At 35.6% G+C, this 25,321-nt stretch overlaps 1 protein-coding gene and 3 long non-coding RNA genes across 7 annotated transcripts in view; 2 read left to right on the top strand and 2 right to left on the bottom strand.

The window, feature by feature from the left end:
• The window catches only part of LOC310723413 (uncharacterized protein), a 76,285-nt gene that overhangs the window by 18,734 nt on the left and 32,230 nt on the right, over positions 1-25,321 (bottom strand). Inside the window, exons 4-5 of the mRNA XM_083536444.1 lie at positions 1,345-1,635; positions 1-122 (exon numbers count right to left, since the gene is read on the bottom strand). The exon at positions 1-122 is cut by the window's left edge and continues 118 nt beyond it. Of these exons, the coding sequence (XP_083392570.1) occupies positions 1-122; positions 1,345-1,635 (413 nt within the window). The remainder of the gene's footprint in view (positions 123-1,344; positions 1,636-25,321) is intronic.
• LOC310723437 lies at positions 2,647-7,532 on the top strand. Its single transcript, XR_014532684.1, has 3 exons — positions 2,647-2,823; positions 4,566-4,650; positions 6,641-7,532. It is a non-coding gene; the product is annotated as an uncharacterized lncRNA (long non-coding RNA).
• LOC310723819 lies at positions 12,457-14,279 on the top strand. Of its 2 annotated transcripts, none has more exons than XR_014532797.1 (4): positions 12,457-12,686; positions 13,083-13,150; positions 13,367-13,410; positions 14,110-14,279. It is a non-coding gene; the product is annotated as an uncharacterized lncRNA (long non-coding RNA). The 2 variants fall into 2 exon arrangements; XR_014532798.1 differs by lacking the exon at positions 12,457-12,686 and adding an exon at positions 12,838-12,997.
• LOC310724196 lies at positions 17,764-20,100 on the bottom strand. Of its 3 annotated transcripts, XR_014532990.1 has the most exons (5): positions 20,015-20,100; positions 19,473-19,553; positions 18,965-19,357; positions 18,608-18,709; positions 17,764-17,913 (listed from the first exon to the last, which is right to left on the bottom strand). It is a non-coding gene; the product is annotated as an uncharacterized lncRNA (long non-coding RNA). The 3 variants fall into 3 exon arrangements; XR_014532991.1 differs by lacking the exon at positions 18,965-19,357 and having other exon boundaries at positions 17,776-17,913; positions 19,471-19,553; positions 20,015-20,033; XR_014532992.1 differs by lacking the exons at positions 18,965-19,357; positions 19,473-19,553 and having other exon boundaries at positions 17,776-17,913; positions 20,015-20,029.

The raw sequence follows: 25,321 nt of genomic DNA, 5'->3' as shown, positions 1-25,321 counted from the left end.
ATGAGAGAAATCATCAGGGCCTTTCCATTTAATAGTTGCTTGTGCTGAAGAGTCTGTTGAACACTTGAGCGTAATATTTGTGGCATTCTTTTTACAGGTCACTATGGGTTTAGAAACTGGATCTGGGAAAAAAATTTTTAAAAACCATTTCATTAAAACACCTGTAAAGCATGTGCTTTTGGCCCATGTACCAGTACATAGTACAATAAAGCCCAATTAACTGTTGTTTGAAAATGTGTAAATATATAGTGTAGAGAATAAAACATGATGGACTGTGCTGTTATACGAAAATAATCTACAATTGGTGTTATACACTATATTGCGAAAAGTATTGGGTCACCTAGTCATAAGTATGGTATTTGATTTTTAAACATTGCATTCCACATTTAGTCCCAATTTACTCTTATAATTCCTCCACTCTTTTGGGAAGATGTTCCACTAGATTCTGAAGTGTGCTTGTGGATATTTGTGTTCATCAGCCACAAGGGTATTACAAAAGGATGATGTAGTTGAGGAGACCTGGGGTGCAGTTAGCGTTCCCATTCATCTCAAAGGTGTTCAGTAGGGATGAGATCTGAGCTCTATAGCAGGCCACTCAAGATCTTCCTCTACAAAGCATGTAAACCATTTTTTTAAAAAGGAGCTCACTTTGTGCACAGGGTCATTGACATGCTGGAACAGGTTTGGATTTCCAAGTTCAAGTGAATGCAAAATATTATTATAGCGCATCTAAAGACTGTACGTTTGAGTGCCTCCAGCTTTGTGGTAACAGTTTGGAAAATAACCACATAAAGCAGGAAAGGTCAGGTGACCCAATACTTTTGGTAATATGGTGTACCTGGAACAACATAACCTCAAGGTGCTTTGACACTACTCTGACTACTAATAACTAAAAAAAAAATTATAATGTAATACTGAATAACACATAGCATTTATAGTTACATTTTATAACTATGACAACTACAACAAAAGAAGGTCATTTATCCTGAGCATCTACAAACACTAATTTAACCTCAATCTCTTTTGCAGTTTTTTTTTAAATTAAGTTCTTTAAATTTTTTTTTTTTTTTTTTTTAGGAGAAACCACAAAACACAATGCCCTTGGCCCTGTGCTCTCTCTTATGGTGGAAAACACCCAGACTGTAAAAAATTTCCAAATCTATTTATAGAAAACATCACTGCATAATTGCCGCCCCAAAAGTATGTTTAGAAATAGGTAAGAATGAGTGCATGAATTACTCCTGACAGAGCCATGCAGTTATAGAAAACTAATCCATACCTTTATGTAGGAGAATTCAACAGCATTTTTATATTAAACTAAGACACAATCTAAGAGTCACTTACCGATCACTTCAACTTGTATTATTTTTTCCTCAAAAGTGCCTACATCCTTGTATTGGTATTGACATTTATATTCACCGCTGTAATTCGTCTGCATTTTAATAGTGAGCTCTCCAGTTTTTATGTTTAGCTTTGCGTGGTCATGGTATCGATACTGAACAGGGTCACTTCCACTGTACCACTCAACCACCAAGTTCCCTCTGTGTTTCCACTCAATAGATGCAAGAGCTTTTTGAGCGTTTACACTAAGAGTCTGAGTTGATCCAGTCGCAAATTTCTTAACCTCTACAGAACCTAACAAATGAAAGAAGGAAACAGAATTAAATGTGTGCCATAATATAGTTCAAAATATTACTTACAATACATTTTAAACTACATATTCTTTATACTGTCAAAATAATAAAAGTGGGAAAATATTAATAAACCTATACGAAATGCCTTTCAATAGGGAAAGGTGGTTTCCCTTGTTTGTCGGATTTCCCCCAAAAGACGCGCTATCTAGCTAACCGGCTAACTTCCAAAGAGAAACTCATTATGAATGGTTAATTTGCTGTTATATTTCTAATTAAAAATAGATGAGACTCAACACATATTTCAAAACAATTATCAAATGGATGAGTTGAAAAATTCTCTTTTCGTTTGTCAGTACCCACCCAAAACTCCTAACACCGGAAACACTAATCTGTATTTCTTAACCCTAATACAAATTACTCACTGTAGCTATAAATAACTTATTAAAAGTGAATGTTTTTATATATAGCAGTTTTAACTTACCTGCACTAAAAATTAATAAAAATACTAAGACGAGAAAGAATGCACCGCCAGCCATTTTCTTTAGGTTTCGTTTTCGAGAAAGGGTGTAAACTTCCGCCTTTTTAAGGCTGAAAATGTGGTCGTGCTCAGCTTCTTCCTAGTAACACAAATATCCCATCAAAACAACTCAGAGCAGCTGTCAGCTGTGAAAATCCGCCATAAAGATTTTATAAGGTGAATCGTCCTCGTATTGCGAAATGACGACCAAGAGAATCGATTTTAGAAACTAATGTGCACTATGGCTACTCGATCCGCACCGGAAACTTGTTGTACTGCGCATGTGCACAAACGTGTCTACTTCCTCTTCGTAATACACAATACATATTTTTTTCAAAATAAATATAAAAACAATTATATTGATAAAATTGAGTGATTTGTTACATTACATTTAATTAATGTATATAAATTGATTAAATTAAATTTCTATTTATTACAAATAAATAGAAAATTTCAATTAGATTACATTTGTTAGACTCCATTTTGGTAATATAGGCAGTGTTAGGGGTAACGCGTTACAAGTAACGTGCGTTACGTAATAATATTACTTTTCTGGAGTAACGAGTAAAGTAGCGCGTTACTTTATAAATTTACCCATTAATATCTGAGTTACTTTTCAGTAAAATTATTTTGCATAAAAAAATAAATACTGAATTAAAATGAACGTTTTACGTATCACTCATACGTGCGAGCCGCGGGAACAGAAGCGGAGATGGCAAACCAGAGCATTACATTACTGTGATAGAAGTATTTTTATTATTTTAAAATAGTCGAGGAAAAGGAGAAAGGAATAATGGTTAAGTGTAGATTATGTGTTGGTGAAAAGCTCTTGTCAACTGCAAAAAATACCACTTAAAAAAAAAAAAACATCTGCATGCAAAGCACAGCACTACAGATGTGTGTGTGAGTGTGTGTGTGTGTGTGTGTGAGTGTGTGTGTATGATGTTGAATCTATGCAACATTATGCAATGTTGCACAGTGTTGGGCAACGTTACTTTTAAAAGTAATGCATTACAATATTGAGTTACTCCCCAAAAAAGTAACTAATTACGTTACTTAGTTACTTTTTATGGAAAGTAACGCGTTATATTACTTTTGCGTTACTTGTATCTCTTTCACGCCTTACAGGTGTAACAGGTGTGATATAGATAATTGCCATTAAGAAATAAGTTGTATTAGGGCAAAAGACATTTCTTAAACATGTAAAATGCTTTATAACTTCATAGAGAACAATAAGATGATCGACTAACTTTTGACCACAAGGCTGAACACTTTCCAGTCGCTCTTCTGTACACTGCTTTGCAATCTGCCTTCGCCGTCAGGAATGTCACTATCGTATGTAAGTTTAAGGGTGTGGGCTGCACACCAGTGATGTGGAGGGAGAACATACCTTTCGCTGTCATCTCGTAAAACATTGTGCAATTCCGTAAATATGACCTCGTCCTCGTCTACATCATTCAGCTTCATCATCAGCTTGAAACATTCTGAACGCTTTTTCAAAGTTCGCGCTATTATCAGTGACCGTGGCAGTTTATCTTCCCACAAAGAGCAAATGAGCTGCGATGGCATCGAACATGTGTCTCCCACGGAAAACTTTTATTCTGAGCAGTCAATAGATCTGCAGTAGTGGAAAGTCGGCAAAAGTTGTCTATATTTCTGTCTCCATTTCCATATATGCAACATTATATATGCATATATTCAACTTTACACACACACACACACACACACACACACACACACACACACACACACACATACATCTGTAGTGCTGTGCTTTGCATGCAGATGTTTTTTTTAAGTGGTATTTTTTGCAGTTGACAAGAGCTTTTCACCAACACATAATCTACACTTTTCCTCGACTATTTCAAAATAATAAGAATACTTCCATCACAGTAATGTAATGCCCTGGTTTGCCATCTCCGCTTCTGACCAGCTTCTGTTCCCGCGGCTCACACGTATAAGTGCGCGATTCTACGTGACTGCGTTCATTTTAATTCAGTATTTATTTTTTAATGCAAAATAATTTAACAGAAAAGTAAGTCGCATTACTTTTTTTGAAAGGTAACTCAGATATTAATGTGTAAATTTAAAAAATGTAACGCATTACTTTACTTGTTACTCCAGAAAAGTAATATTATTACGTAACGCACGTTACTTGTAACGCGTTACCCCCAACACTGACGTTGCATATATGGAAATGGAGACAGAAATATAGAAAACTTTTGCCGACTTTCCACCACTGCAGATCTATTGACTGCTCAGAATAATAGTTTTCTGTGGGAAACACATGTACGATGCCATCGCAGCGGAGATAGAGAGCAAATTCACAGATCATTTGCTCTTTGTGGGAAGATAAACTGCCACGGTCACTGATAATAGCCCGAACTTTGTAAAAGCGTTCAGAATGTTTTAAGCTGATGATGAAGCAGAAAATTATGTAGACGAGGACGAGGTCATATTTACAGAATTGCACGATGTTTTACGAGATGACAGCGAAAGGTATGTTCTCCCTCCACATAACCGGTGTGCAGCCCACACCCTTAACCTTAGATACACGAACGATAGTTACATTCCTGACGGCAAAGGCAGATTGCAAAGCAGTGTACAGTGCGACTGAAAAGTGTTCAGACTTGTGGTCAAAGTTAGTCGATCATCTTATTGTTCTCTAAGAAGTTATTAAGCATTTAAAATGCTTAAGACATGTATTTTGCCCTAATACAACTCATTTCTTAATGGCAATTATCTATATTACACCTGTTACACCTGTAAGGCGTTAAAGAGATACAAGTAACGCAAAAGTAACGCAAAAGTAATATAACGCATTACTTTCCATAAAAAGTAACTATGTAACGTAATTAGTTACTTTTTTGGAGAGTAACTTAATATTGTAATGCATTACTTTTTAAAATACGTTGCCCAACACTGGATATAGGTGTGTGTGTGTGTGTGTGTGTGTGTGTGTGTGTGTGTGTGTGTGTGTGTGTGTGTGTGTATGACAACGGTAAGGATAGCGTTAATATCCGAAACTGCAGTAAATCAGTTCAGACAGGAAGTGACCTTATTTCGCACATGAGCGAAACGGATCATGTTGCCTGAACGGATCAAATAGTGACACTTTAAAGAAATTTTGAGGGTGCACTAATCGAAATAATTTTTTTTTTTTAAGTAAACGGAGAACTACACACATGTACAAGAAACAAAGTTATAACATTTCATACTTCTTCTATATCCTGAATGACAGGTGTCTCGTCCAATGATCTTTTAGTGTTCCATTCACAAACTATACCTACCTTTTCCGGTTTGTCAGAATTGTCGTTGTGTTTTCGGATATGTTATTTTGTATTGGGATTTGATCATTTGTTTTTGCATTTGTTATTTTGCTTCCGGATTTGTTAATTTGTTTTCTGATTTGTTAGTGTTTTCAAATTTGTTAATTTGTTTTCTGATTTGTTAGTGTTTTCTAATTTGTTAATTTGTTTTCTGATTTGTTAGTGTTTTCTAATTTGTTAATTTGTTTTCTGATTTGTTAGTGTTTTCTACTTCTCGACCACAGTAAACACCCACTCCAGTCCATGTCCTACTCACTGACACTGTTCCATCCAACATCTGATTATCTGGTTAATTTCTGTTTATCCTATGGTGATTATATAAGGGGAATTATATAAACCATTAGGGAAGCTGCACTTAATTGGCCGGTGAAAATTTCAGCTGTTACAGCATTACAGCATGTTGTGTTCTTTTCATATTTATGCTGCATGGTTATCATTTTACCAAAATCTAAATTATTTATTTAACCTAATAGATTTTATTCATTAACATGTGCAGCCCATTGAAGATGTGAACATTAAGCCCTAGACTTTTGCCCCAGGTGAGTGTTTCAGGGGTGCACAAAAATAATATAAGGACTTTTTAATGTTTATATTTTATGATTAGATAAACATAAGTAATATTTAATTGTTTTATTAAGTAAGATTTGATTAATAAATGAATGGGCTATGGCAGATGTAAATACAATTTGAACATATTTAGCTCTGTGTGTGTTTTAGGAATGTGATCAAAAGCAGGAGTCCACAACATCCTCCTGGCAGGGTACAGCAGCATAAAAAGTCAAAAATGTTGTAAAGAGTTATTGAGATTAGTGCGATTTCATTTAAGCTATGATTGCTTTAGCATTTATTTTTTTTACTATTTGCAGATGTAAACAGTAAGTATTCAAATGTGATGCTCTTCTGCTCCATGTGTGTTTTCGGAGCATGAGTGACAGTGGGAGGTTTACAATTATCTAAAGATCATGTAAAAAGAAATGAAGTAGACTAAAGGTAAACTTTCCTTCTAATGTAAGCATGAATACTATTGTGAATGTGCAATACATTTCCTCCACAATACATTTATGAGTGTTCTCATGAATGAACAGTCATTTTATACAAGTGTCTGAAATTGTGTGTAGACGTATATGAAGATGATAAGCCTATAATAAACGTACTTTCAGGTCTTTTTGAGATAAGCAAAAGAAAAACATCAGAAGGCTGTGGAGACCATCACACACCTGGAGGAGGAGAAGACTGATCTAAAAGAGCGGGTGAAGACCCTTTGAGGAACAGTATAGGAGACAGGGAACCTGCTTTATGAAAGAAACATGGAGTGAGATAAGCAAACTCCTGCATCACAAAGCTTTAATAATATATGAAGTATTTTTATAAGTATGCTGTATGATTAGTTTTATGTTACCAGAATGAAAACAAATTATTTGTTCCAAATTACTAATTATTAGAAATTACCCATTGCATACAGAAATATTAACACTCAAGTTTAAAACTCTTTTCAACTATGTGTGTGCTTTAGAAGCAGAGGTGGGAAGTAACGGAGTACAAATACTTCGTTACTGTACTTAAGTAGATTTTTTTTGGTATCAGTACTTTACTTCACTATTTATTTAACTTTTTACTTTTACTTATTACATTTTTACACAAATATCTGTACTTTCTACTTCTTACATTTTTTAAAACCGGCTCATTACTTTAGTTTTAATCCATTTATTTGGTAAAATGTCAATATTTTTTTCACTGCGCGCCGATTTCAGTCCACCAACCGATTTCCTATTGCGTGTCTTTTTCAGTCCACTGGTGTATAATGTCCTGACTCTCATTTACCACAGATGTAGACTAGTTTACGAAGCTAAGAATGAGCAGGGCAGACAGCAACAAGAAGTAAAGCTGACGTGGATGAGACAGAGGGAGTCAGTGATGTAAACATGACTGAGAACAGAGTCATTCCTGATAATCATCATCATCATATTTTCTCTGCCTGTGTTCTATATGTGGATGTTCAGCCTTAACACATTCATTAGGTAACACCATTTTTATTTAGGTTTTTTATTAATATATATTAGGCTTTCAAAATTCAAACTTTTTAAACGGCACTAAATTTTATTAACGCGCTATCTATTTAGTGCACATTTTTGTTTTTACCATTTTTTTAAATAATATATATAAACACATAAATAAATAACTAAATATAAAAGAGGCGAAATTAAAACCTTCGACAAAACATACACTTATTCACGACGTCCCTTCTTTACGCATATATATATATATATATATATATATATATATATATATATATATATATATATATATATATATATATATATATATATATATATAAAAAAAAAAAAAAAACTCCACCGAAAAAAAGTTTTAATCAGTAAACATTTGTTTTATTTATGTGCCAAGTCTCAAATCAAACACCAGATTCGGCATGATTCACACCTTTAACCCTCTGGGTGGCGTTTTGTGGGTTTTTCCCTCATAATGGCGAAACGAACTTAAATTACTGTATTTTTTAATCGTACAGATAAGAACAATACATCATTCGGATCTGTAAAATGTCTTTTTATTTGTATACACTTATAATAACAACAAAATGGTATGATAATGATAAAAGCTTCTTGAATTGACTTGAAGAGCTGCAGTTTCTCCGGTATCAACTCGTTAACTGTCCGTGTGGAAACATAGCAAAGGTTCCGTTTGGTGTCCTGATGATTTACGTAATATAAACCACCATTATTACTTTAAAACCTTTACAATACTTATTTTGTCTTAATGCTCTATGTTGCATCCATATTTCTCCATGTCCATGTTGCTTAAAGTATTAAAACAGGAAGTATTAATATATGGTACATATAGAACAGATAGAAATGTGCGATTAAGTTGCGATTAAATATTTAATTTGATTGACAGCCCTAATATTAATATAATGTGAGGTCCAGTTACCAACGTGACATTAAAACAGGTAGAAGTAATACCTACTTTTTACTTAAGTACATGTCAGAAACTTCTTTACTTTCACTTCAATAAAAAAAGTATAATCAGTACTTCAACTTTTACCCGAGTATTTTAAAACATGAGTATCTATACTTCTACTTAAGTAAAGGATGTGTGTACTTTTGCCACCTCTGTTTAGGAGTGTAAAGAACAGCAGAATGCTTACACCATCCTCCAGTACAGGAACAGTGAAATAAGAATAAAGTTACAGCATTGTGAAAAGATACTTATGTTCATTTTCTTTGTCTGAGTTATGACTGCAGTATATTTTTTTCAATTTGCAAATTGATGCTCTTCTTCTCTATGTGCGTGTTTTAGGAGCGTGAGAGACAACAGGAGTCTTACCTTCTCCTGCAGAATTTGGAGAAAATTGCTATTCTGGAGGACGAGAAGACTGATCTGAAAGACCTTGTGGAGACTTTGCGAGAAACAAGACATTTGAAACCCGTGGTATGAAAGTACAGTGAGTGCGATGAGCTAACAAATGCGAACAGAAACAACTCTGTCATTAAGCAGCTCCTTTTATTATAAGTGGACTGAAGACACTGTCTTGCTGAAATATGCAGGGTCTTCCCTAATAAAAGAATCTTTTGAATGAAAAAAATATGTTATTATACAATCTGTATATAATTTCCAGCATTTATAGTGCCCTTACAGATGTTGAAACTGTCCATTTCATAGGCACTATTGTACATACTATTAGAGATGCAGGCCTTTGAACTGACTGCTGATAACAAGCTGGATAGTCTCCCTCTTCTTTAGTCTGAAAGAGATTTCTTCAGATTCTTATGATGATATTATGTACTGTATTTGATGAGATATTCAAACTTTTTTGCAATTTATGTTGAGGAACTAAAATTGTTCCACAATTTGCAGACAGTTTGTTTTGCAGATTGGAGATCTCTGCCCAACTTTTCGTCTAAGATACTCTTTTTTTTTATATACATAGTCATGTTACTGACCTGTTGCCAATTAACGTAATAGTTGCAATCAAATTTAAAATTACCTTATGTTTTCCTTGAAATGGTACATGATTGATGTCATTACATTGATGTTGCTTCCTTTTCCTATGGAAGCCTGTTTCCGCCACTGAATTGTGTGTGTGTGTGTGTGTGTGTGTGTGTGTGTGTGTGTGTGTGTGTGTGTATATATATATATATATATATATATATATATATATATATATATATATATATATATATATATATATATATATATAAATAATAGGTTATTGCAACTTTTGAGCTTTTTTTCTTTTTACGTTTTTTTCTCTGAATTATTCAGTAGCAGAAACGGGCTTCCATATTTTTTTTTTTTTTTTTAACTCGTTAGCCACATTATTTAAGCATATGTTTTCTGCTACTTTTTGTTGAGGCATTATTTGTCTTACCTAATGTCATGAAAATAATTGATTTTTTTCCCCATCTGACTTGCTCCATGTAGTTGTTGTTTTTTTTGTTTTTTTTTCTTTTCTTTTTTTTGTTTTTTTTTATCCATTTGTAACAGTTCCTATGCTTTTCCTAGCTATAGCCCAGTCCTTTGACCTTCCCAAAGTTTGGTTATTGACTTTTCTTTCTTTTTTTTTTTTTTTTTTTTTTTTTATTTCATGTTCATGTCACGTCACATCACGTAAATATTTATTTCCTCCAAGTTTTTTGTGTTTTAAGTGTGTTAACCATAATTTAAAGTTAAAAAAGAGATTGTATTGCATACAAGATTCCTTACAAAATTTTGAACAATTATCAAAAGATACATGCACAGAGTATAATGTTCTGCATGGTACTTCAATCCCAATCAAATCAGACACCAATATCAGTCCAATTTACACTCAACTGTAACATTAATAATACAATTCATTCTTAACAAAAGCTATTTATGAATATTTATAGACATACTGATGATATTTCTATTTTATTCATAAAGAAAAAAAGAGGCATCCTTTGGTATTGCTTTGTTCCTGTCTCAAAATAAACTGGACATTTTAGTCTCCAGTTCACCCACATTTCAGCCTCATCAAAAAAAAAAAAAAAAACTCTCAAAGTAAAGCATATGCTCGAATTATATAAGCTTGCTTTATTTATGATATTTTATTTAAAGACAGAACTCTGTATTAGCATCATTTTTTTTTTTATTCCCAGGGTAAATATTTTACAGCATTAACCCTCCACTGCACACAATTTGCTGGTTCATGCAACACGTTCTCACTCCCAACTCGTCACATATCTCTAAAACTTCCTCTTTCTCACCAACTACCTGCATGTCTTCCCTCACCACGTTTATTTATTTATTTATTTATTTATTTATTTATTTATTTATTTATTTATAAGGACTTTTTAATTTATTTATGTATTTATTTATTTATTAATAAATTCATCAGTGGCGCTGACGTCATTGTATGGAGATCCCATGCTCCATTGCGTTTTTCCACTCGGTAAGTAGAACAGTTCATTAATATAATTGGGAACAATCCCTACAATTTACTGAACAAAAACTGTTCAATCAGGTGAAGAAGTTGTGTTTAGAAGCTGTAGAAGTGAAAGGAAGCAGTTTTGTGATGCAGTAAATCACAGCAGACATAAAAATATAACTTGCTGCACCAAATGTGTAGTAGCAGGCTAAGATAGCTAATTACATTCAAGTTTGTTTATTTGTTTTTCCACATTTAATCATGCAAAGAAATAGAGGAGATTGTATGATATTTGGAAATTGTGTGTTTTAAGTTACCAAAATGACAGTAGCACTTTAATACTTTAGCCATTTATAAATCTATAGATGAGGAACAGGGTTGCCAGATAGGTGTGTTTTCCAGTAATTGTTCACAAATCCACACAAAAAACTCTAGTAAATACACAAATCTTAGCAATAAGATGGGCGTATAATTGATTCTGCCCGTATTGCAGTAAGTAAAAATTTACTAGTTTTTTACTTGTTATTTAAAGTGCCTATGTTTGTCATATAGTGAATATTATAGACTAGTACCAGTATGATGTGGTCTTCATAAACCCATTTAACTTAGTCTTCTTTGTATGAAATAAAACTTATCTTTATGTTTAAGTTGTGTTAAAGAGACTTTTAAAAAAAGTCAAATGTTCTCTTTTCTCAAATAATAAACTTTTTGAAACTTATTAAGGCCCTTTTTTTTTGCATTGCACTCTATTAAATGACCTTAAAATAAAATTGCTTTATACAGAATGAATGCACTTGATAATGCAGTGGGTTTAACTAATGTGTATGTGTAATGCTTAACTGCTTTTGTTCAATTCAGGTGCGGAAACTTGAGGCAATGGGTTACAAGCCTATTTTATATATTGGCAAACAAGATAAAAAAGATTTCAAATAGGTGGGTTGCAGACATAATTCCCATCTGCTCCCCACTCCTGTCACAAGAAATTTTTTAAATAAGATGAGGACAGCGTATGAATTTATCTTGACTAAGGGTAGAAGCAAGATTTTAATTCAGAAATAATAATTAGTATTTAAAATGCATGTTTTTTTTTGTTTGTTAATTTGTACAAATATAAAATTAATGTAAACTTGTAATAAAGCAACCTCTACAGCACAGCAGCTGGACAATGACATCCCGAAAACAAAGCAGCACAAAAGCCCCGGTCAGGAGCAGTGCAACAGTTCCATTTTGGAGTCGGAGAGCCTCACGGTGGAGCAGTCGGAGAGCCTCACGGTGGAGCAGTCGGAAAACCTCATGGTGGAGCAGTCGGAGAGCCTTACGGTGAAGCAGTCGGAGAGCCTCACGGTAAAGCAGTCAGAGAGCCTCACGGTGAAGCAGTCAGAGAGCCTCACGGTGAAGCAGTCAGAGAGCCTCACGGTGGAGCAGTCGAAGAGCCTCACGGTGGAGCCGCCGGAGAGCCTCACCGTGGCGCAGCCGGAAAGCCTTACAAAGAACCTTGTTTCTCTCTCTTCCCCATGTTCTTCAAATTCACTCTCTCCTAGCTCATCTACTACTTCCTCAGCTGTTCTCAACTTCACACTCTTTTTTTCCTCCACATTCACTGCCATGTTCTAGGTCTTTGCAACAGAGGAGGAAAAGGACAAAAACCTTAATCGGTTCACTGCCACCTTCTGCCACCACTGTCTCTCCTCCATTGTTTATCACCACAGATCTCTCCCTTCCACAGTCTTGTTCTCCAACTGCTCCATCTTCCACCTCCCAGTCCTTGAGTCAGGAGGGGCCATATGTGAAGATGGGAAGAAAAGGTAAGTTTTTTGGCAGTGGTGTACTTTAATCCACACTATTAATAAATTTGCTCTCAGACAAAGCTGACTTCATGCAAATTAGATTTATTCAGGTCATCAGGTTATTGGTAGCCAATAAAAAGTATTTTGTTCTTTTTAGTTATTCAGCTGTGTTTACGTGTCCAATATCCAAGGGCTGTGGTTATTGTCAATCACTGACTTAAGCCAAGACGGCTTTGGAAAACCCAGCCCAGTACGTTTTGCTCGATTGACAAAAAGCAAGGGCATAGTCATTTGGACACAAATGGACAAGACCACAGATCACCTCAAAAGTGAAATGATAACTATTAACTTGAAATCAACTGCAAACTAGACACTCATTGCTTAATAAACGTTCCTTGTGTTTTGATCATTAAGGTTGCCGAAAATGTAGTAGGCAGAAGATCTTCCTATTTGATAAAATAACCGGAAAAAGAACAAATGAGGTAAAATGTCTTTTATTAGGCTGCTTGTTTGTCTTAGTGACTGATTCTGGCGTTTAAAGATAATAAAACAATGTTATATGTCCAATATGTCCAGTGCTCTATCCAGTGACTGCTTAAACAGCTTCAATAATTATTACTGTGTGTGTGTGTGTGTGTGTGTGTGTGTGTGTGTGTGTGTGTGTGTGTGTGTGTGTGTGTGTGTGTGTGTGTGTGTAGGGAAAAGCAGAATTGAAAGTCCACTGGTTGCCTTGCACTGTGTGGTAAGTCGTGTTTCATTAAAAATGTAACTCCATTACAATGCTAAGTCTATTTCATGACCAATATGATGTTGGCAAAGTTAAAATGGTGTCTTGCAAGCAGCATGGCCACTGCCACATTCTCTTGCCACATCCTTTTATTTATGTCTGTGGCAAGAGAAAGCTCCCTGGTCGTGTAGTTGATCATGGCAGGAATAAAAGTTTCAATAAATGCATCTTGACTTGACTTAGTCTGTACTAAAACTCGAAGACTGAGACTGAAAATTCTTAAAATATTATTCAATTATTTTGGATACAAATGGGAGAATGATCTATCTCCTGGTGTGGATTAATATATGTAGTTATTAGCAAGAGCCCAAAATGTTTTGATTGAAGTGGACACAATGGATTATACACAATTATTAAATTTGAAGAACAGGAGACCAATGATGAGACCAATGATGATTAGAAATGAGAGCAAGATGCAGTCACTATCCTTATCCCTGTGTCTGTACAACTTATAGATCTGCATGGAATGCAACATGAAAACATGCTGAAATCTACATTTCTACATTTATTCAGTACTCTGCAAGTCATAGCCCTTTTCAGCTAATCCAAGAGTGTTACTTTAACAAATATAAAAAAATATAATTGAACTCGAAATTGATAATCATGATTTCTGTTCTGTGTTCCAATAACATGTGCACTTATGATACTTTGCAGTGGCAAAACTTGGGATGACACCTGGGAGCCTGCCAGCGAGTTCCAGCATTTTTTGCCCGGGTCTCCAAATAGCAACCAGCTTTAAGAATGTCAATTTTGAGGGTTTTGTCATTGTTGTTCTTGTTGTTTTTTGTTTTTGCTGTAATTCATTAAAGTTTTTGTACAGTGCATACACTCTTTTAGTATTTTTTTTGTTGTCATTTTATACACCTTTTGCATGTTTTCTGAACTGCGTCACAGCCAGGTGGTGTAACATGGAGAGGACATGCTACAAACATGCTGTTATAATGGTTTTCCCAACATGTTTTTAATGATTTTTGCAGAGCAGTTTTATTATGGGTAAGTTTACATGAACTGTCTCTTATGCCATGAATAAATACCAAAATATAAATATAAAAATATATTTAGTGTTACATATTTCCCATTTACATATTTCTTTTCATTTAGCCTAAAATAGAATATGTTCATTAATAAGAATGATTATTAAAATGTACATATTTTACCAAAACTGATTGCCTTATTTGCATACAATTTTATTATGAATGTATTCAAGTATCTAGTTGAGAGAGGATACTTTAAGACATTTGTTTCAATAAAAAAATGTATATATATATATATATATATATATATATATATATATATATATATATATATACACACACACACACACACTGTATACAGCTGTCACCCTCTGGTTCATACCATTCAATTATATATATATATATATATATATATATATATATATATATATATGTATATATATATATATATATATATATATATATATATATATATATATATATATATATATATATATATATATATATATATTCTTCATACTGTATACAGCTGTCACCGTATACAGCTGTTCATACCATGGAAATCAATAGGCCATTGTTTTTAGAAAAAAAGATTCACTAATCAATAATCTAATCTACATAAGGTTAGCTCCAGATAGAAATATATAACTGTTAAATTGTATTGTTTTTAATTAGAAGAAATAAATAGATAACTGACCTGTTATAACCCACCTGAAGCTGGTAGATCCTGTAATTACCATATTTGGACAATTAAGTGGGACGTTTATTTTGACGGGGTGTGGCTGGATTAACATTTAGGCAAAAATAAAAGGTGCTTCATGTTGCAAACTGTTTTACTGTCATTATGACTTCACTAATACTGTCACTGAACAATGAGGTATTGCTATGGTACAAGAAATTCACGATTTACCGAGATCCTAACCGTAACACTACAGCACAAGTATACACTTCAATGAACTACAAAATACAGCACCATGTTTTCCTGTCCCATGAGTGACAAAGGCTTATGGGTAATGTAGTTTTAAAATCTAGTAATTAAATGAAGTAAACACTAAGTTCAATGAACAAATAAATATCTAAATATGTTCATTGTGCAAACCTTTGTTATATTTGAGATCCAGGTTAAAATGTGGCATTTTACTTAGAACACTTTTTAAAACACTTTGTTTATTTTTACAAACTGTTTATATACGCTATATTCAAAAGCATTCACTCATCTGCCTTCACATGCAAATGAACTTGCCGATTCTTAATCTATTGGATTTAATTTGATGTTGGCCCAAACTTTGCAGCTACAACAGCTTCAACTCTTCTGGGAAGGCTTTTCACAAGGTTTAAGAGTGTGTTCATGAGAATTTTTGACCATTTCTCCAGAAGCGCATTGGTGAGGTCAGACACTGATGTTGGACAAGAAGGCCTGGATTACAGTCTCTGATCTAATTCATCTCAAATGTGTTCTATCGGGTTGAAGTCAGGACTCTTGTGCAGGACAGTCGAGTTCTTCCACACTAAACTCACTCATCCATGTCTTTATGGATCTTGTTTTCTGCACTTGTGCTCAGTCATGTTGGAACAGGAACGGGCCGTCCCCAATCTGTTCCGACAAAGTAGGTAGCATTAAACTGTCCAAAATGTTCTGAAGCATTAAGTGTTTCTTTCACTGGAGCTAAGGGGCCGAGCCCAAATACTTAAAAACATCCCCACATAATAATCCCCCTCCACCAAACTTTACACTTGGCACAATGCAGTCAGACAAGTACCGTTCCCCTGGCAACCCCAAACAGTGAAGCGTAATTAGTCACTTCAGAGAACAAGTCTTCACTGCTCTAGAGTCCAGTGGTGGCATGCTTTACACCACTGCATCCCATGCTTTGCATTGCACTTGCTGATGTAAGGCTTGGATGCAGCTGCTCGACCATGAAGCTCTCTGTGCACTGTTCTTGAGCTAATCTGAAGGGCACATGAGGTTTGGAGGACTGTAGCTACTGACCCTGCAGAAAGTTGATGACTTCTGTGCACTATGTGTCTCAGCATCCTCTGACCCGCTCTGTGGTTTTACATGTTCTATCACTTCGTGGCTAAGTTGCTATCGTTCCCAATCGATTCCACTTTGTTATAACACCTTTAACAGTTTACTGTGGAATATTTAGTAGTGAGGAAATTGCACAGGTGGCATCCTGTCACAGTACCATGCTGGAATTCACGGAGCTCCTGAGAGCAACCCATTCTTTCACAAATGTTTGTAAAAGCAGTCTGCATGATTGGAACACCTGAATAGCAAAACAGCAATAAATGAAATTGGATTTAGTGTTGGGAAATAAGGATTCCTCCTTATCATAACAGATTTCTTTGTCTTGCTTGTCTATATCCTTATTATAATCTGCTTATTCCATGTCTATAAACAGGTTTCAACTGTTATTCAGTGCCCTAAATCTAGAACACAGGCATGTGGCCAGTTGTTTTTCCTCAGCCCAGGAATGAAGACCTAAAATTTCTTTTGAAGTTTTTAGATGCAAAAGCTTGTAAGTGGTGTTTACATTTTTCTTCTGAAATGGGCAATTTCTCAGGCTCCTAGGTTATTTTTACTGCCATTCAAGTGAATAAACTGAACATAAACATTGGCACCTAAGAAAAATGCTCATTTGATAAAAATAAAAAAAATTCTAAATGGATTAGAGGCTTTTGCACCTGAACTCTTCATATTTCCAATATGAATAAAATTTCTCATTAAACTTATGATTATTTAGCGTTGTAGTTGGTGGAGGTCATTTTCCAACTATTTTGTATAGACAACTGTATCTAATTATTATTTTTTTTAAAAGTTACAAATCTAACGAGTTATAAATCTTTATAAAAAAAAATCTTTTTATATTAATATTTTTTTTCTTTGCATATTAACTAATTCTTTTGGCTGGCTGTATTTATTCTATATGTTTAAACTACTGAGTAGTTTTATCCATACCTAAATGTCGTATTTTATAAGCTCAGTAAAAAGTATTTTGCAGCCTAATACTTTACAACTACAAAGAGCCATGAGAAGTAACAAATCATCTAGAGTACAAGTACCTGAAATCTATACTTTAGTACAGTACAGTACTTAGCCTTACAATAACACACTTCATTTCCATCACTGACTGGTTGTATTATTATGTATGTGAAAAAAGAGACTACACTTTGGTTATATTTATAAAATTACAAAAAAGAAAATTTATTACACACTTTAGATTAGGGTTAAGGTCACTGGTATACTGTCAAGAAAAAAAAGGTTTTTACATTACAGTTCATCATCAGAATTTTCAAAGTCACTTTCACTGTCAGTCATCAGCTGACGATTTGTTTAAAAAGTTGATGTTCTCTGCTCCAGACAAAACATGCAGGTAACAGTCTCTTGCTTGTACCTTCATATCTCTGATTTTACATTGCTTTCTGTGGATGATGCTCTGCAGACCTTTCAAACCTTCTTCACTTAGGCCACATTGCGAATCTTAAAAAGAAGAACAAAATAACATTAAGCCTCCATTAGAAACCTTATAAACAATCATCATTGTTGTGTATGTGTGTTAGGGCTTTTTACTTTAATGATTAGACAGGACATGTCCTATGTAGTTATAGGAATATGCACTAGTCAAAAAGACTCTTACTAATAGTAAAATAAAGATACTCTGACAGTTGTGATGCATTTGTTTTACATTATTAGCTGTTGGTTTCCTTACTTTTAATAGACTGGCAAGATCTCCACAGACAGTTTTCAGAAAAGCTTTTTTTGAGTGGGAGGCTGTCTGTTTTGAGATGGACAAAATCTGCAAGGAAGAGCCTTTCATCTGTCCTGCATGCACCCCAGATATTCTGGCAGTTTGAGTAGATGGAAACTGCAAGCTTTACCGTTTCAAGAATGCAGCTAGGTATACCAGAACACTCCAGCAGCCCAAGTGGCTTGGCATGCCTCACAACTCAACTCAGGCATGCTTAGATCATATCGTCCTGAAAAAATCAAAAACATTTCCACTTTAATGTAAACCTTAAGTGATTAATCAGGTTTTGGACTATTTCAACCTTTTTTACATGACTTTGTATACTTGTTAAACATTAGTCAAAAGTCATGTGTAGATCTTACATACAGACCTGTGCCAAACTTATGGAGGTAGAGCATGTATAGATTTTTATCTTCACACACTTACCATTCATTGTGATCACAGCAACAGTCTTCCCTGGGCTGACCCTCAATGACTCTGGTGAACAACCGCAAATTTTGTCAGGAACCTCCACAGGCACATGGCGCACTGAACAAGATCACACATGAATTAAGATCATTTGGATTGACTGAGTAATATAACATTGGAACGATTCTATGGTATTGAAGTACATTGCTGAAAAAGTATACAAAGATGCTGAAAAAGCTAACTGACACGAAGTATCCACATAAATTTAATATTAAACAACAAAAGACAAAAAGGCATATTTAAATAGTAAAGCTTATGAGGACTAACAATTCCTAGAATAATATTTATGTTGTCCAGACACAAACAAGTACTTACCACAATGAGAAAGAGCCTTATCTACAACACAAGTTGTTGGAGGCAATGGCTGGTAGAATCCAGGAGTCATGGCATCTCGGTTATGGAGAATACGTCTGGTGTGCATGATGACATCACATTCAGCACAAAAGAAGGGGCGTGGTCGACAGTCACAACACCGGACAGCAGCTGGATTGCTTCCACACAGTTGGCAGATGTGTGTTACCACATTTTCTCGTGCCACAGACGTGTTCACCAGGCGGGGTCTCTCTGCCCTCCACTTCTCTTAAATAAGACTTTGTCTTGTACTCCAGTTTGAGGAAACTAGGAGAGGATCTCTTGAGGTTCCAAGAGCTGATGCATCATCATCTAAAGAATCGCTCAGTGAGTGCTGGAGATCTTGCATGAAACACACTGTTAAAATAGTATGGAATATTAAACACACACATACACACATTTTATATATATATATATATATATATATATATATATATATATATATATGTAATTTACAGAATAAAGTACACACCAACAGTCTCTGGAGAAAAGGTCACCTCACAGTTAGTGTCAGGAGCATTGATGTGAGGATCAGTTTTCCGAATGTGATCAGCTTTACCACATAAAAACAATAAAAAAAACAACATTCAGAACATTTACAACTTGTCCCACAATTTGATCTCCCTTATTACCAGTGTAAAATGGTCCAATCTAACTGTTTAACATTTAGTCGAGAGGACTAGCAGACTTTTTATTTCCCAAACCCAAATGTAGACAGTTCAATTGCTTGCAGTTATCTGTCTATAAGGTGTCAAATAGATGAGGAAAGCAAATAAACATGCTTGCTGTAGAAGCAGATCATAAAAAAACAAGCTGGTTGGCCACTGACAACACCAATCATTTAGTGAAGCTTATACTTCTTTACACAAATACTGTATTTTATTCAATTTATTTTCATGTTAAAAATCAGTGCTTCTGGTTTGATTGTTTACATCATATTCCTTGTTTGATACATTCATTAGTGCCTAAACAATTCAGATATTCAATATATCTTGAATGAAAAATTATACTGACCCTCGTTTGACTGATTCCTGCTTGATCTTGGTCTTGCATAGACAATGTTTCCATCACTGTCTCTTTTTCTCCAATGTACCCTTGGTTCAGGTGTTTTTACTGGTGCTGCTTCCTCCCCTCCCTGCAGCTCTTGAAGTAAGTCGTCAAGACTTTGGAGCTCCTCATTGATTTCTTGATGCTCAACCAGGTTATCCAGCAGCATAAACTGTTCTTGTAGTTCTGAATCACTCACAGACATGGCTCTTAAAAGTGCCTTTTGTTATTTTGTGTGTGTGTGTGTGTGTGTGTGTGTGTGTGTGTGTGTGTGTGTGTGTGTGTGTGTGTGTGTGGTAAGGGGATTAAAAGAAAAGAGGAATGTTGGAAGCTGGCAAATCTGAAAGACCTGACGAGAAAAAAAAAGAAAGATTTAGAATTCAGAATTGAACACCTTACATTTTTACCAATTTTTTCTTCATCAGTGTTGGCAGATTGGGCAGTTTGTGATAGTTTTAAATTGTACTATGTGGGATGAAATGGGATTAGACAGGTGGGATTTTGATATTTCTGATACAGAAAATAGTTTACAACGTAGTTACAACCTAACCTTCTTTAGACAAGAACGCTTAATTTGCTTCATTATATTGTAAATATGTGATGCTCCACAGTATTGTTGGTTTTTTAATTTGTATTGTTATTGCTAAGATTTGTGTATTTACTAGAGTTTTTTGTGTGGATTTGTAAACAATTACTGGAAAACACACCTATCTGGCAACCCTGTTCCTCATCTACACAGTTATAAATGGCTAAAGTATTAAAGTGCTACTGTCATTTTGGTAACTTAAAACACAAAATTTCCAAATATCATACAATCTCCTCTATTTCTTTGCATGATTAAATGTGGAAAAACAAATAAACAAACTTGAATGTAATTAGCTATCTTAGCCTGCTACTACACATTTGGTGCAGCAAGTTATATTTTTATGTCTGCTGTGATTTACTGCATCACAAAACTGCTTCCTTTCACTTCTACAGCTTCTAAACACAACTTCTTCACCTGATTGAACAGTTTTTGTTCAGTAAATTGTAGGGATTGTTCTCAATTATATTAATGAACTGTTCTACTTACCGAGTGGAAAAACGCAATGGAGCATGGGATCTCCATACAATGACGTCAGCGCCACTGATGAATTTATTAATAAATAAATAATAATAATTATTTAATTAATTTAAAAAGTCCTTATAAATAAATAAATAAATAAATAAATAAATAAATAAACGTGGTGAGGGAAGACATGCAGGTAGTTGGTGAGAAAGAGGAAGTTTTAGAGATAGAAAATGTGGAAAAAATAAACCATGACCTGGATTGAGTAGCCCTGCCATAATTAATTTATAGCAAGCTATTCTTTTTTTATTCTTATTTATCGTAGTCCCGATCCCGTTCATAACACAAAACGGACTGCAGTCTGATTCCCCAATAAGTCAAATTTCAACGCCGCAGGTTTCGGTTCAGAGATCCAGAGGTGGGAGACTTGACTCGAGTCAGACTCGAGTCACAATTTTCTGGACTTGAGACTTACTTGACTAGATCTCTGAAAAGACTCGACTTGACTTTAGACTTGCTCCTTGTGACTTTAGACTTGACTCGGACTTGTGCCTATTTACTTGAAATGACTTGTGGAAATAATTTCTTTAAATTATTGTGATTTTTTAATATATTTAAGAATGAACTATATATTTTCCAATAAGTCGGCGAACCCAAGCTACTCTTTCGCATGCGTAAACCGCTAGACTGCCAAAACAGCAGATCCCTCCGCGGACAAAACAACATGGACACCACAACAACAACACCAGCCCCAGCCCCGAGGATAATAAAGTTTGGGTTTAGAGATTACGCGTACACGGCCAAGAAAAGAACGGCTGTGTGTAATATCTGCAGTGACAAGATAAGTGATTCATAGTTTTATTTTTTTACATTATTAAAGATATTAGAAAATTAATGAAAAGCCCTAGAGTAACATAATCAATAATAATAGTTTGTGGACAACTCTTAACAGAACAAACAATGTTGGGTTCATCACCTTTCTGATATTGATATTCTACTTTGAGTATGCAACCCAGTGTTTGGTGTCTGATGAGATGACAGAGTACTTTACACTTATAGCTACAGTGAAACCCCGTTGCACGAGCAAACTCACGCTGCCGGTTCCCCGTTTTCGGCGGAGGGTCGCATCAGTCGCTTAGTTCAAGTGATTGGAGGGTGCATTTAAGGAGGAGAGCGCGTGTGTGTGTGTGTGTGTGTGTCAGAGACGTGCTGCGTGGGGCACTAAGTAGACCGACACAAAAAAAAAAATATATTAAAAGTGGCTTCCGTATTCATACGCTCTCCCACAGTAACTTTTTATTTTTATTTTTATATTTTTATTTCACTAGAAATCTTGAAAAATATCTCCCAAGAAAATCAGTGATGGTGCTGTGAAAACGAAAGTAAATAGAAATATAGCTGCAAGCAGCGATGGCGGGCCCTCGCACGTTTGTGTATCGCTATACGGTGCCTCCCAGAAAACAATGCACAGTGGGCAAGTGCATCAAGTGGGTAAATATCAGTGGACCATTTTATGTTGTTACTAACTCATTTGGGGACTGTAGGTAAAAGAAACCCCACATTTTAGACAAACGGGGGCGCTAGTGAGCCACTTAAAAGACACACCTTTGTCTGAACTTTTTGTCCACACTTAACAGCCGATAAATGTGATGTATGTGTCAAATTTCAAGTTAATCTAAGCACGCCACAAGCCTTAAATATGCAAAATAAAAGTAAAGTTTGACGCGCTGCCATGGGAACGGCGTTCGAGATATAAAAAATCCCTTTGCAATTTATCATCTACAATGTCTCGGCATCATGTTGACCACGTTTGGTGTCAATCGCATGAATATCCTGGTGAGGAGTATTTAAAAGTTCACCACATGCAACTGTCAAAAAATCCACCTTTTGTGACTGACACACTTCCTGACGCCTGTTGGTGGCGCTATGCCCGAGATTCACAATAGGCACATTGATGCGATCGGAATCCTTGGCCGAACATACACACCGCGTATGGTCAGAATAAGACATTTTTTGCTTTAGATATTAAACACTTCCTGTTCTCCGAATTAGCCATAAATTTGTCGCCTCCCCATGGCAGCACTGTTCGAGATATAAAAAATCCCTTCGCAATTTAGCAAGGGCAATGTCTCGGCATCATGTTCACCACGTTTGATGTCAATCGAATGAATTCCCTAGGAAGAGTATTTAAAACTTCACTGCATGCACTTATAAAACAAACCAAAATGGCTGACTTCCTGTTGGGCGGAGCTCATATTTTTGAGGGCGAAAGTTGTTCGGGTCGATGAGATCTATATGCGTACCAACTCTCATGCATGTGCGTACATAATTGCCCGATCTGTGCACCAATGTTTGTTTTTGCATTACAGAGGGCGCTACAGAGCCCCCCTGCCACACCCGTGTTTCAGCCTTTGCCCGGGCCTAGTGACAAACGACTCTGACGTGTGTGCCAAATTTGAAGAGTTTTCGAGCATGGTAAGGGACCCCAATTGGCCAATGTGTATAAAAAAAAAAAAATAAATAAAAAAAAAAATATATATATATATAGCTGCAGCAGCGATGGCGGGCCCTCGCACGTTTGTGTATCGCTATACAGGGCCTCCCAGAAAACAATGCACGGTGGGCAGGTGCATCAAGTGGGTAAATATCAGTGGACTATTTTATGTTGTTACTGACCCATTTGGGGACTGTAGGTAAAATAAACCCCACATTTTATACAAACAGGGGCACTAGTGAGCCACTTAAGAGACACACCATTGTCCGACCTTTTTGTCCACACTTAACAGCCGACAAATGTGATGTATGTGTCAAATTTCAAGTTAATCTAAGCACGCCACAAGCCTTAAATATGCCTGAAATAAAAGTAAAGTTTGACGCCTCGCCATGGCAGCACCGTTCGAGATATCAAAAATCCCTTCGCAATTTAGCAAGGGCAATGTCTCGGCATTATGTTGCCCACTTTTGGTGTCAATCGCATGAATATCCTGGGAGGAGTATTTAAAAGTTCACTGCATGCACTTATAAAACAAACCAAAATGGCTGACTTTCTGTTGGGCGGAGCTCATATTTTTGAAAGTTGAAAGCCGAACAGGCGAAAGTTGTTCGGGTCGATGAGGTCTATATGCGTACCAACTCTTGTGCATGTGCGAACATAATTGCCGGATCTGTGCACCAATGTTTGTTTTTTGCATAATGGGGGCGCTACAGAGCCCCCCTGCCACGCCCGTATTCCAGCCTTTGTCCGGCCCTAGTGACAAAGGACTCTGACGTGTGTGCCAAATTTCCAGAGTTTTCAAACATGTTAAGGGACCCCAAATGGCTCCTCGAGCATGTTATGGAACCCCTGCTCCTCGGTGCTCGGGCCCTAATAATAAATTCTAAGGAAAACAATAGGGCTTCGCACCTTTGGTGCAGGCCATTCTGGCCTGCTCCTCAGTGCTCGGGCCCTAATGACCATGGAAACCGAGGAGGTCACGAGCGTTTTGTGCGTCTCACACTCGCAATCAACCACTACCACATGAGTAAGTGTTAAATTATGTTTATATTACGGTAATTTACGGTGTATTTGTTTTTAAAAATAGGCAGAAATAAGCGATCGAATGACATCTCGGAACGGATTAAATCACTTTTACATTCATTCCTATGGGGAAAATTAGTTTGAACATACGAGCAAATGGACACGAGTAATTTTCAAGAACGAATTATGCTCGTACAACGGGGTTCCACTGTATTATTATTACTATATGTTGAGATGGGGGCATGTGACTGTTCACTCAATGTTTACACAGATACATCAGGGTATTCATAGATAGAAATTATCCAGTTTAACAGCTGTAGTTCTGACTCCTCCTGAGAAGGGAACATCAGCACATTCTACTGTCTAAAAAACGTACAATAATATGAAATTCCCAGATATATGTTCTTAGTTTTTTTTTTTAAGCGTGTTCTTAATTGGATTAAATTGAAATGTTGAATGTTTTTGTTTAGTTTACACTTTCATAGGGGACATCACAGCAAAATAACTATATGTAGGGCTAGCACAAGATGGGAAAAGTTTTATTAATTCTTGTTTACTTGTTCATTTAATTTATTTTTATTTTAGAGCATTTAAAGTGCTTCTTAACGATATTTTATTACACACAAGTTAATTTATTTATTTTTGTAACCCATCATCAGCCCTCTGTGTCTAAATAAGTAATAAAAGTCCCTGAGTTAAAAAATGTGTC

This window comes from Silurus aristotelis (genome assembly GCF_946808225.1).
Source record: "Silurus aristotelis genome assembly, chromosome: 3".
Taxonomy (NCBI): Eukaryota; Metazoa; Chordata; class Actinopteri; order Siluriformes; family Siluridae; genus Silurus; species Silurus aristotelis.
Note: the sequence above shows the minus strand (reverse complement) of the source record. Positions and strands in the feature narration are given on the sequence as shown.